At 43.8% G+C, this 12,047-nt stretch overlaps 1 protein-coding gene and 1 pseudogene across 5 annotated transcripts in view; both read left to right on the plus strand.

Annotated features, from left to right (window-relative positions):
* PRC1 (protein regulator of cytokinesis 1) overlaps window positions 1-12,047 on the plus strand; it is a 29,368-nt gene that overhangs the window by 9,081 nt on the left and 8,240 nt on the right. For all 5 annotated transcript variants that reach the window (XM_053581904.1, XM_053581905.1, XM_053581908.1 and 2 more), the window contains 6 exons: window positions 1,069-1,218; window positions 2,172-2,319; window positions 4,044-4,180; window positions 8,030-8,125; window positions 9,603-9,749; window positions 9,942-10,052. In XM_053581904.1, coding sequence (XP_053437879.1) covers window positions 1,069-1,218; window positions 2,172-2,319; window positions 4,044-4,180; window positions 8,030-8,125; window positions 9,603-9,749; window positions 9,942-10,052 — 789 coding nt within the window. The remainder of the gene's footprint in view (window positions 1-1,068; window positions 1,219-2,171; window positions 2,320-4,043; window positions 4,181-8,029; window positions 8,126-9,602; window positions 9,750-9,941; window positions 10,053-12,047) is intronic.
* On the plus strand, window positions 1,800-1,971 carry LOC128579774 (40S ribosomal protein S29-like; annotated as a pseudogene).

A 12,047-nucleotide genomic window follows, 5' to 3' on the forward strand; every position in this document is an offset into this window, starting at 1 on the left:
TACATGGCAGTTTGAAAAAAATGACAGTTTTTTTCTGCAGTCTTTCTTTTGTTTTTTTTGTAGAGACAGAGTTTCACTTTATTGCCGGCGTCACACAGCTCACAGCAACCTCCAACTCCTGGGCTTAGGCGATTCTCCTGCCTCAGCCTCCGAGTAGCTGGTACTACAGGTGCCTGCCACAACGCCCGGCTATTTTTTTTGTTGTTGTTGCAGTTGCAGGTGCCTGCCACAACGCCCGGCTATTTTTTTTGTTGTTGTTGCAGTTTGGCTGGGACTGGGTTTGAACCCGCCACCCTCCGTATATGGGGCCGGCGCCCTGCTCACTGAGCCACAGGCGCTGCCCTTTTTCTGCAGTCTTAAATAAGGAGTCAATGTATGTTAAGAGAATGAGAAAGGATAAGGATAGTAATATATGAATATAACTTTGAATTTTTAACAAAAAAATTTACATGTACTCTAAGAATATGAAATTGAAATTTTGGATGAAATTAGCCTTATGATCAGCCTAGTGTTTAATTAAAAAGTATTCTCTTTTTTTTTTTTTTTTTTGAGACAGTTTCATTTTGTCACCCTTGGTAGAGTGCCGTGGTGTCATATAGATGACTAGCTCACAACAACCTCAAGCTCTTGGGCTCAAGCATTTCTCTTGTCTCACCCTCCCCAGTAGCTGGGACTGCAGGTGCCCACCACAATGCCTGGCTATTTTTAGAGGTGGGGTCTTACTTTAGCTCAAACTGGTCTGGAACCTGTGAGCCCAGGCGATTGCAATCTACCTTCCTGGGACTCCCAAAGTGCTAGGATTACAGGTGTGAGTCACCACACCTGGCTAACATTTTTTTTAATTCAAATTTTAAATCCTTATTCTTGGGATCTGAAACCTTTCCTTAATGACAGCCTTTACATTATAGCTTGTGTTTAGGGGGTATGAAAACACCTCTCCCAAATCTTATAAAAGTGCTTTCTATCCCTGTGAGCCTAGACATTTCTTTGTGGGAGGCCAGAGGCTACCAACCTTCTTCTCTGTGCTGCCACTTTGCTGTAGATAAACACTGGCTTTCCTCACTACAGCTGGAAACGCAAAAGTCACAAAATGAGGCAGTGTGTGAAGGACTCCGTGCTAAAATCCGAGAGCTCTGGGACAGGTTGCAGATACCTGAAGAAGAGAGAGAAGCTGTGGCCATGGTTATGACTGGGTCAAAGGCCAAGGTCAGAAAAGCGGTAAGAAATCCAGTGGGTGCTGGTCAGCAGTATTCTGTGAGCATTTCTGTGTCCAGGTATCCAGTCTGATGTCCTTACAGCCTATTTTTAAGATAAGCATCAGAAAGTACCTGGTTATCTTCTGTCTTAGATTTCTGGCTCCCATAGTATCATTGTTATAAAGATTGATTACCTCTGTGGCTTTGTGCTATAATTTTTGTTTTTTCATCTTTTGGGTTTTTTTTTTTTTTTTGAGACTTGGTCTCATTCTGTTGCTTGGGCTAGAGTGCAGTGGCTTCATTATACCTCATTGCAACCTCAAAACTCTCCTGGGCTTAAGTGATCTTCTTGCCTCAGCCTTCCTAGCAGCTGGGACTATAGACACATGCCACACACTTGGCTGATTTTTGTACTTTTTATAGATATGAAGTCTCACTCTGTTACTCAGGCTGGTCCTGAACTCCTGGCCTCAAGTGATCCTCCCACCTTGGCTTCCCAAGTTGCTAGGATTACAAGTGTGATCCACTGTGTCTGTCTTCTGTTATAATTTTATTAAAAAGGGAAGAAACTGCCTCTTGCCTCTTTGCACTCCTGAAAGCAAGATGGGGCACCAGCAGCTCTACTGGAGCCACCCACGAAAATTCAACTAGGGTTCTAGCTCTTGCCGCATCTGCTCAAACCGGCACGGTCTGATCCGGAAGTACGGCTCTCAGTATGTGCTGCCAGTGCTTCCGTCAGTACGCAAAGGAAATTGGGTTCATTAAGTTGGACTGAGTAATCTTCCTTGAATGGATTATCCAGGGGGATGCAATGAAAGAAACCATGCTAACTTAATACATACACAGATGGCCAATACATGTACATAAAATAAAGTTTTTTAAAAAACCAAAAAAAAAAGAAAGGGAAGAAACTATTGGAAACATAGGTGAATTTAAAGGTGTGACAGCCACTTTCAATAGATCTCTTTCTTTCAGCTGCAATTAGAGGTGGATCGGTTGGAAGAACTGAAAATGCAAAACATGAAGAAAGTGATTGAGGCAATACGGGTGGAGCTGGCTGAGTACTGGGACCGGTGTTTTTACAGCCAGGAGCAGAGACAGGATTTTGCCCCTTACTACACTGGTTAGTACAAAAGTGGTGGTCTTCATGTTGCCTGTTCACTGGTCTTTTACAATCCTAGACATTCAACAGGAAATATTTCCTTTTCTGAACAGATACAGCCACCTTTTCAGGCCATTTCACATATTGCCATTCCTGTACAAATAAGCATTTGGAAAGGCTATTGAGAAATATGGTTTCTCTTGCTTTCTGAAGTAGTATGTCACTTAGCCTCTAGCTGATGATGCTCAAGTTTTCAGGTGCCTATTCTGTGGCAGGCACCATATCAAACCCTTAACAGTATTATTTTTTTTCTTTTTTTTTTTTTAGAGACAGAGTCTCATTTGGGGCTTTGGTGATTCTCTTTTGCCTCAGCCTCCTGAGTAGCTGGGACTACAGACTCCTGCCACAACGCCCGGCTATTTTTTTATTATAGTTTGGCCAGGGCTGGGTTCGAATCCACCACCCTCAGTATATGGGGCCGGCACCCAACTCACTGAGCCATAGGCACCGCCCAACAGTATTATTTCATTTAATCCTCATGTCAAGAGATGGGGACATTATGGCATGTAAATATTTAGCAACTTAGCCTAGAGGCATACAGCAGGTAAATGCCAGGGCCTATGTTTGAATCCAAAGGAGTTTGACTCCTAGAGCCCAGTGGAAGTCTAGTCTGACCTCAACTGGATATAAAGATCAAGTTGTCCCAACTAAATTCAACAAACAGGCTCAGCGCCTGTGGCTCAAGCAGCTAAGGCACCAGCCACATACACCTGAGCTGGCAGGTTCAAATCCAGCCTGGGCCCGCCAAACAACAATGATGGCTGCCGGGCAGCCGGGCATTGTGGCAGGCACCTGTAGTCCCAGCTACTTGGGAGGCAGAGGCAGGAGAATCACTTGAGCCCAGGAGTTGGAGGTTGCTGTGAGCTGTGATGCTACAGCACTCTACCCAGGGCGATAGCTTGAGGCTTTGTCTCAAAAATAAATAAATAAATAAATTCAACAAACATTTTGGAAATTTTTTATGACCCAGCCCTCTATTGACTGGGTAAGACAGAAAGGTAGAATGTGAAAGAAACCTAAGACAAGGCAGGGTATGATGCAGATTTTTTGAGAACATTAATCTTTTTAGTCCATGCCCTAGTCTCTTTGTGCTAGTCCCCCCAGGCTGATTGTGACAAACCTGGCTTTTGTTAGCCATAACATTTGTATTTTTTCCTATATCAATTTGTTATAAGGAAGAAAACCCTATTTCCATTTTGGTGGAGTAGGGGATTAGTAAATCGGGATACTAAACACTAGAGGAATTTTTTAAAACCACTAGGCTACTTAGTAAACTGTGGTGTATATATACCATGGACTACTGTTCAGCCGTATAAAAAGATGGAGACTTTTTATCTTTTATATTAACTTGTATCGAGTTGAAACACATTCTTCTTGGTAAAGTATCACAAGAATAGAAAAGCAAATATCCAACATTCTAAATACTAATATGAAGCCAGTAGATGAACTAATACATGCCCACACAAGAGAAAGCTCCAATTCAAGTTGGAGGAGGAAAGGGGAGGGGATTGGTGCACTCACCTAATGGGCACAATGTAAGGGTGCGTGGCACACCTCCTGGGAGAGGGACACAACTACAACAGGGACTTTACCTAACAAATGCAAACATTGTGACCTAATTATTTGTGCCCCCATATTAATCTGAAATTAAAAAGAAAAAAAAACACTAGGCCTGTATTTTACAGAGGACTTCACAGAAGATCTGCTCCAGATCCATGATGCTGAGGTTGTGAAGTTAAAAGATTATTATGAGACTCATAAGGAGCTCTTTGAAGGTGTTCAGAAGTGGGAAGAAAGCTGGAAGCTTTTCTTAGAGTTTGAGGTACTGCCCAGTTTTTACCTGTTTTTGTTTCTCTAGAATAAGATAAAGTGTTAAGAAAACATGCCTAGTCAAGCACGGTGGCTCACACATGTAATCCCAGCACTTGTGGAGGCAGAGGTGGGTGGATCCCTTGAGCTCAGGAGTTGGAGACCACCCTGGCCAAGAGCAAGACCTCATCTCTACTGAAAATATAAAAACTAGCCAGGTATTGTGGCAGGCTCCTGTAGTCCCAGCTACTCAGGAGGATCATTTGAGCCCAGGAGTTTGAGGTTGCTGTGAGCTATGATGACATGGTACACTGGCCTGGACAACAGAATGAAACTCTGTCTCAAAAATAAAAAAATCATGCCCTATACAGAACCAGAATCTACTTCCTTTTGTTCTTTATCAGGCTTCTAATATCCTATCTTTATCATTAAGTCTCCCTGAATTATTGATAACCTTCTGGATTTCTTAAGCTTATAGGCAGGGGGCATAAAAGAGAAACCAAAATTAATAGTTGAAATAAAGTAGGCGTTTCTTGCACAAAGGAAGCCCAGAGTTGGACAGGTGGTGCCTGTTAGTCCTGGCAGTTTCTCACAGTGAGTTCAGGGTTCCTGTACCACTAAGGGTGAACCTCATCCATAAAGGCCAGGAGGGCCACCAGAGCTCCCACTTTCATGGCCACATTTCAGACATCACGATGGAAGAAGATTGCCCCTTCACCCCTTTAAGGGTCCTCTCAGGCTCTCTTCATAGTACCTCTGCTTACATACCATGCCAGCTGTGAGGTAGCCTGGGTGCATCAGTGCCCCAGGTAGAATTCTGGTTCTGTTACTAAGAAGGGAGAGGAGAATGGATATTGGGGCAGACCGCTAATATTTTCTACCATTCCTGCTTTTGCTCTTTAAAAATTGCTTAGGTATTGGGGCAGTAACTTTTCTTCTCATAGACTTATCTCAGGTGCCCTAAGAACATTTTAGAGTTTGGGGCTGGGGCTAAGGTGAGGTAAGAGAGGCAACTAGGGCACAAGTTTTAAGAGTTCCTGTGCTCAGGTTCATGCTGGCCCTGTCATAGCTTGAGAGGGCTTTTAGAAAATCTTTAATTCAACTCTTTCAAGTTTACAGGCAGGAAACTAGGACTTTGAAATGGTGAGGACTCTGGGGTAGCCCATAGCTGTTTAAGAACAGTTGTCCTGGGCCTTATCTATTCCTGACTTATCATTGAAAGGAAGAAGAAGCAAACGTGAACATGAATAAAAAGCTAATAATAAAAGTTGTTGACTTGCCAGTATTTAAGAAAAAAATAAGAAATGAATTACTGCCCTATCTGGTTACTGTTTATAGGCTTTCATCAAGCAGTGTGGAAGGGAAATGATTTCTTTGGAAGCTTGGCCTCCAAACTGTCAAGAACTTTTCTGATTAATCTGCCCCCATTTTTAAGTATATTTCATTCATTCATTCATTCATTCATCACCCTTCCTCTTGCCCTAGGTAGAGTGCAGTGCACCTACCTCATAGCAACCTCTACACTCCTGGGTTCAAACAATCACTACCATGCAGGACTAATTTTTTCTATTTTTCTACTGACCTCAAGCCATCCTTCTTCCTTGGCCTCCCAGAGTGCTAGAATTATAGGCATGAGCCACTAACTGTGGTCAGCCTAGGCACCTAATTTATAATTACTTGTATTGCTGTTCTACTATACTGTATACATTATAAAGCAACAAGAAACTGGCTGATCTGAGTACTGCGACATTCATAACTAATTGATTACAACCAATTACAAATTTCTGTGCTCCTTCTCTACTTCCACTACTTCACTTGACTAGCAAAACAAACAAAACCCCAGAAAAGTTTTAAAAAAGAATGAGAAGCTTTAACATTTTACATTTTTAACATATCTTTTTAGAGAGGGTTACTTTAGGTAAAACCAGATTATTTGTAAGTTTCTTTTCTTTTTTTTTGAGACAAGAGTCTCAAGCTGTTGCCCTCTGTAGAGTGCAGTAGCATCACAGCTGACAGCAACCTTCAACCTCTGGGCTCAAGAGATTCTCCTGCCTCTGCCTTCCAAGTAACTGGGACTACAGGCGCCCACCACAACGCCCGGCTACTTTTTGGTTGCAGCCATCATTATTGTTTGGCAGGCCTGGGCTGGATTTGAACCCACCAGCTCTGGTGTATGGCTGGTGCCTTAGCCCCTGAGCCACAGGCACCGAGCCTCTTTTTTTTGAGACAAGAGTCTCACTATGTTGGCCTTGGTAGAGTGCTATGGCATCACAGCTCACAGCAACCTCAAACTCTTAGCCTTAAGCGATTCTCTTGCCTCAGCTTCCCAGGTAGCTGGGACTATAGGTGCCCACCACAATGCCTGGCTGTTTTTTGGTTGCAGTTGTCATTGTTAATTTTAGCTGGTCCAGGCTGGGTTCCAACCCACCAGCCTTGCTGTACGTGGCCAACACCCTACCCACTGAGCTACCAGCGCCACCCTGATGAACTTTTAAAAACACTAAACTTCAGGCTCAGCGCCTGTGGCTCAAGCGTCTAAGGCTCCAGCCACATACATCTGAGCTGGCAGATTCAAATCCAGCCTGGGCCCGCCAAACAACAATGACGGCTGCAACCAAAAATAGCCGGGCATTGTGGTAGGTGCCTGTAGTCCCAGCTACTTGGGAGGCTGAGGCAGGAGAATCACTTGAGCCCAGGAGTTAGAGGTTGCTATGAGCTGTTATGCCACGGCACTCTACTCAGGGTGATAGCTTGAGGCTCTGTCTCAAAAAAAAACACTAAATTTCAGTGCTGGAGAAGGTTTTTTTGTTTTGCTTTGTTTTGTTTTTGTTTTGAGACAGAGACTCACTTTGTTGCCCTTGGTGACAAAATATTTTTTTTGTTTCAGTTGTCATTGTTGTTTAGCAGGCCTGGGCAAGGCTCAAACCTGCCAGCTTTGGTGTCTGTGGCCAGTGCCCTAACCACTGAGCTATGGGTGCCAAACTCAGCTATTTTTAGAGACAAGATCTCACTCTTGCTTAGGCTGGTCTTGAACTCATTAGCTCAGATAATCCACCCGCTTTGACCTCCAAAGAGTGCTGAGATTACAGGAGTGAGCCACCACACCCAGCTTATCTATAAAGTTTCTTTACTGCATATCTGAGCTGATTGTGTTGAGACACCCAGATTAAGTAGGCATAGAAGCGTCACCATTGAGCCCTGAGTGTAGACCCCTCGGTTCTTCCATACACTTTGTGTCCCAAAATGACATGTAATCATATGACATCCAAACCAAGAAAGGGAGGTAGTGACAGTATTAAATATTAGAGTCTATCTTAATGTTTTAGATTAAAAAGAAACAATCATTTTCCTGCACCCGAATCAGTGATCTTGCTGGTACCTGGGAATGGCCTGCAGCCCACTGTCTGGCCTCAGAGAGCCACCTTTTTTCACTGCCAAGAGTGGACAGAAGGCCAGGCGAGATGGCTCACATCTGTATTTCTAGTAGTCTGGGAGGCTGAGGCGGGTAGATTGCCTGAGCTCACAGGTTTAAGACCAGCCTGAGCCAGAGTGAGACCCTGCCTCTAAAAATAGCTGAGCATTGTGGCAGGCACTTGTACTCTCAGCTACTTGGGAGGCTGAGGCAAGAGAATCGCTTGAGCCCAAGAATTAGAGGTTGCTGTGAGCTATGACACCATGGCACTCTACCAAGGGCAACAAAGAGAGACTCTGTCTTAAAAAAAAAGAAATGTGGACAGGAATGCAAAACATTCCTTAGTCACTTTAATAATATATGTCATTTTATGAGAGCAAGGGATCTTAGCATTAGTTATTGGTCTGACTGTGCCAGGTTTTACTCTTAATTACAATGCACTTTTCACAGAGAAAAGCTTCAGATCCAAGTCGATTTACAAACCGGGGAGGAAATCTTCTAAAAGAAGAAAAGCAACGAGCAAAACTCCAGAAAACACTACCTAAGGTAATATTGATACTTGGCTACAAAATACCTCACTTTTTCTTTGTCCTTTGCCTTGTATTATTTTGGCCCCAAACTATATTTTCTTCCAAAGCTTAGTCAGGGATAAGCATATATTGGGCCTTCAGTATAAGCCACTATTCATTTGTTAGGTGTAATGTACCTATCACAGTATATCAGTTTGCTAGGGCTGCCAAATAAAGTACCACAGACTGGCTCCAACAATTATCATTTATTTTTGCACAGTTCTGGAAGTTGGCAGTCTGAAGGCACTATTGGTAGAGTTGGTTTCTTCTGGGACCTTCTCTTCTTGGTTTGTAGATGGCCATTTTCTCTTCCCTCTGTCTTCATGTGCCTGTGGTTTAATCACACCAGTCCTGTTGGATTAAAGCCCACCTAATGACCTCATTTTAGCTCAGTTACCTTTTTAAAGATCTTGTCTCTGCAGACATGGTGGCTCATACCTGTAATTCTAGCAGTCTGGGAGGCTAAGGTGGGTGGATTGCTTGAAGCCCAGTATTTGAGGTTGCTGTGAGCTATGATGCTACGGCACTTTAACGAGGGCAACAGAGTGAGACTGTCTCCAAGTACTGGGAGTTAGGGCTTCCACATATGAATTTTTGGGAAACACAGTTAAGCCAGTAACATAAGGCAAGCTTTTGGGAAAGTACTGGCTCTGTATTAATACTTTTCTATTTTAATAATAACATTTATTAAGTATCAGGTACTATTTTTAAAGTGTTTTTATTTATACAATCCTCACAACATTCCCTATAAGTTTGGTATTATTTCCATTTTTACAGATGACTCCAGAGAAGTCATGTAATTTGCCCACTTTTTTACAGACAGTGAGAAGTAGATTCCAGATTGAAACCCAGATAGTCTGATTCCACAGTCCTGCTCTCAATGTAAACTGTTTACTCTTGCTGATTTTGCCCAGTGCTTCCTCCAGCTGTATGCACCAACCTGAGTGCCCAAACTCTGGGTTCCTTCTCTTTTCCACTGTGTGTGTATTGTGAATGAACCATCTCTAGGTTCTGATTTCTGGTCACTCTAGCCTGTACTCCTGTGGCTCCAGCTACCTGAAGTTAGGCTTATGAGGTTTGGGGAAGGAGGAGTTGTTTTTTGTTTTGTTTGAGACAGAATCTCACTCTGTCACTCAGGGTAGAGTGCCCCGGAGTCATCATACTTCACAGCAGCCTCAAGCTCTTGGGTTCAAGTTATCCTCTTGCCTGAGCTACAGGTACTCTCAACAACGCCTGGCTAGTTCTTCTGTTTTTAGTGGAGATGGGATTTCGCTCTTGCTCAGGCTGTACTTAAACTCCTGAGTTTAAGCAATACACCCACCTCAACTTCACAGAGTACTGGGATTATAGGTAGGAGCCATTACGGATGGCCAGGAGTCATTCTTTAGGAGATCATTTCATTGATCCACACCAATAGTTTGTAGTAATTAACATGTCCTTGTTTCTGATCTCAGCTGGAAGAGGAGTTGAAGGCACAAATTGAAATGTGGGAACAGGAACACTCAAAGGCATTTGTGGTGAATGGGCAAAAATTCATGGAGTATGTGACGGAGCAATGGGAGATGCATCGATTAGAGAAAGAGAGAGCCAAGCAGGAAAGAGTGAGTGTGGACACAAAGTGGGGAGGAGAGGGTGGTAGTGCTGTCAGCAGCATGGAGTCTCTGCCATTGACCAGAGTTGGGTGAAGAACAGGAAAGAGACACTTGGCCCTAAATTTCTGGCCCTGCTTCTGTTCCCATCCAGACCTGTTCTCTTCTGGGTATTTATCACTGTTATTTCTCACTGTTACATAGCAACTCAAGAACAAGAAGCAGACAGAGACAGAGATGCTCTATGGGAGTGCCCCCCGAACACCCAGCAAGCGGCGAGGACTGACACCCAGCACGCCAGGCAAAGTGCGCAAGGTGAGCTTGAGGCCCTTGCAAAGAAGCACTGTTGGCAAGGGAGTAGTGAGGCAGGATGCTGGGCCACTACTATAGGCTCAGGAAATGGCCAGCTTTGATGTTGAGTCCTTGCCTCAAACTCAGGGAAGCCAATAAAAAAACTATATATGTATATGTAAATAACATATGTTTTGTTTTATATATGTGTAAATATATATATAACATATATATACACACACATATATATATATGTTTTGTTTTGTTTTTGAGATAGAGTCTCTGTCCTTGGGTCGAATGCTGTGGCATCATTATAGCTCACAGTAACTCAGTAACTGGGACTACAGGCATCCACCACACCACCTGATTAATTTTTCTTTTCTTTTTTTTTTTTTTTTTGAGACAGTCTTGCTACGTTACCCTCGTAGAGTGCTGTGGTGTCACAGCTCACAGCAACCTCCAACTCCTGGGCTTAAGCGATTCTCTTGCCTCAGCCTCCCAAGTAGCTGGGACTACAGGTGCCCACCACAACACCCAGCTATTTTTTGTTTTGAGTTGTCATTGGTGTTTAGCAGGCCCAGGCTGGGTTCGAACCCACCTGCCTCAGTATATGTGGTCGGCCCCCTAACTACTAAGCTACAGGTGCTAAGCCCGATTAATTTTTCTATTTAGTAGAGACAGAGTCTTGTTCTTTCTCGGGCTGGTCTCAAACTCCTGAGCTCAAGGGATTCTCCCACTTGGGCCTCCCAGAATGCTAGGATTACAGGCATGTACCACCGTGCCTGGCCTGGAGAAACCAGTAACATTCTTGTGATGAAAAGGGTCAGAGGTTCATAATCCTGTAACTCCAATAGGTAACAGAGAGCATTCATGCTTAATAAATGGATTTTTTTTTTTTTTTTTGAGAAAAGTCTCAGTATGTCACCCTCAGTAGAGTGCTGTGGCGTTGTAGCTCACAGCAACCTCAAACTCTTGGGCTTTAGCAATTCTCTTGCCTCAGCCTCCCAAGTGGCTGTGACTACAGGCGTCCACTACAACGCCTGGCTATTTTTCTGTTGCAGTTGTCATTGTTGTTTAGTTGGCCAGGGCTGGGTTTGAACCTGCCAGCCTAGGTGTATGTGGCTGACACTGTAACCACTGCACTATGAGCGCTGAGCCATAAATGGAGTATTTAATATTTTTTCACCTAGCACTCTGGGAGGCTGAGGCAAGGATTGCCTGAGCTCACGAGTTTGAGACCAGCCTGAGCCAGAGCGAGACCTCATCTCAAAAAAGTAGCCAGGCGTTGTAGTAGGCACCTGTAGTTCCAGCTACTCAGAAGGCTGAGGCAAGAGAATAGCTCGAGCCTAAGAGTTTGAGGTTGCTGTGTGCTATGATGCCACAGCATTCCTCCCAGGGCAACAAAGTGAGACTCTGTCTCAAAAAAATAAATAAATAAACTAGTTCCCCATTGTTTGCTCTTAGGTAGTTAAATTTTTATTATGAAAATAATCTGATGAACTTTTATTTATGTATGTATTTATTTATTTTTTGAGACGGAGTCTTACTTTGTCCTCAGTAGCTCACAGTTCACAGGCGCCTGCCACAACACCCAGCTATTTTTTTTTTTCTTTTTTTTGCTGTTTTTTTAAAGACAAGTTCTTGCTCTGGCTAGGCTGGTCTCGAACCTGTGGGCTGGGGCAATCTACCCACCTCGGCCTCCCTGAGTGCTAGTATTATAGGCGTGAGCTACCATGCCCGGTTTTTTTTTTTTTTTTTTTTGGTGACAGAGCCTCATTATGTCACCCTCAGTAGAGTGCTGTGGCATCACAGCTCATAGCAACCTCAGACTCTTGGCCTTGAGCAATTCGCTTGCCTTAGCCTCCCAGGTAGCTGAGACTACAGGTGCCCACCACAACGCCTGGCTATTATTTGGTTGCGGTTGTCATTGTTAATTTCAGCTGGCCAGGCTGGTTTCAAACCCACCAGCCTCAGTGTACCTGGCCAACACCCTACCCACTTAGCTATGGGTGCTGCCCC

The sequence above is a fragment of the Nycticebus coucang genome, chromosome 2 (assembly GCF_027406575.1).
Source record: "Nycticebus coucang isolate mNycCou1 chromosome 2, mNycCou1.pri, whole genome shotgun sequence".
Taxonomy (NCBI): domain Eukaryota; kingdom Metazoa; phylum Chordata; class Mammalia; order Primates; family Lorisidae; genus Nycticebus; species Nycticebus coucang.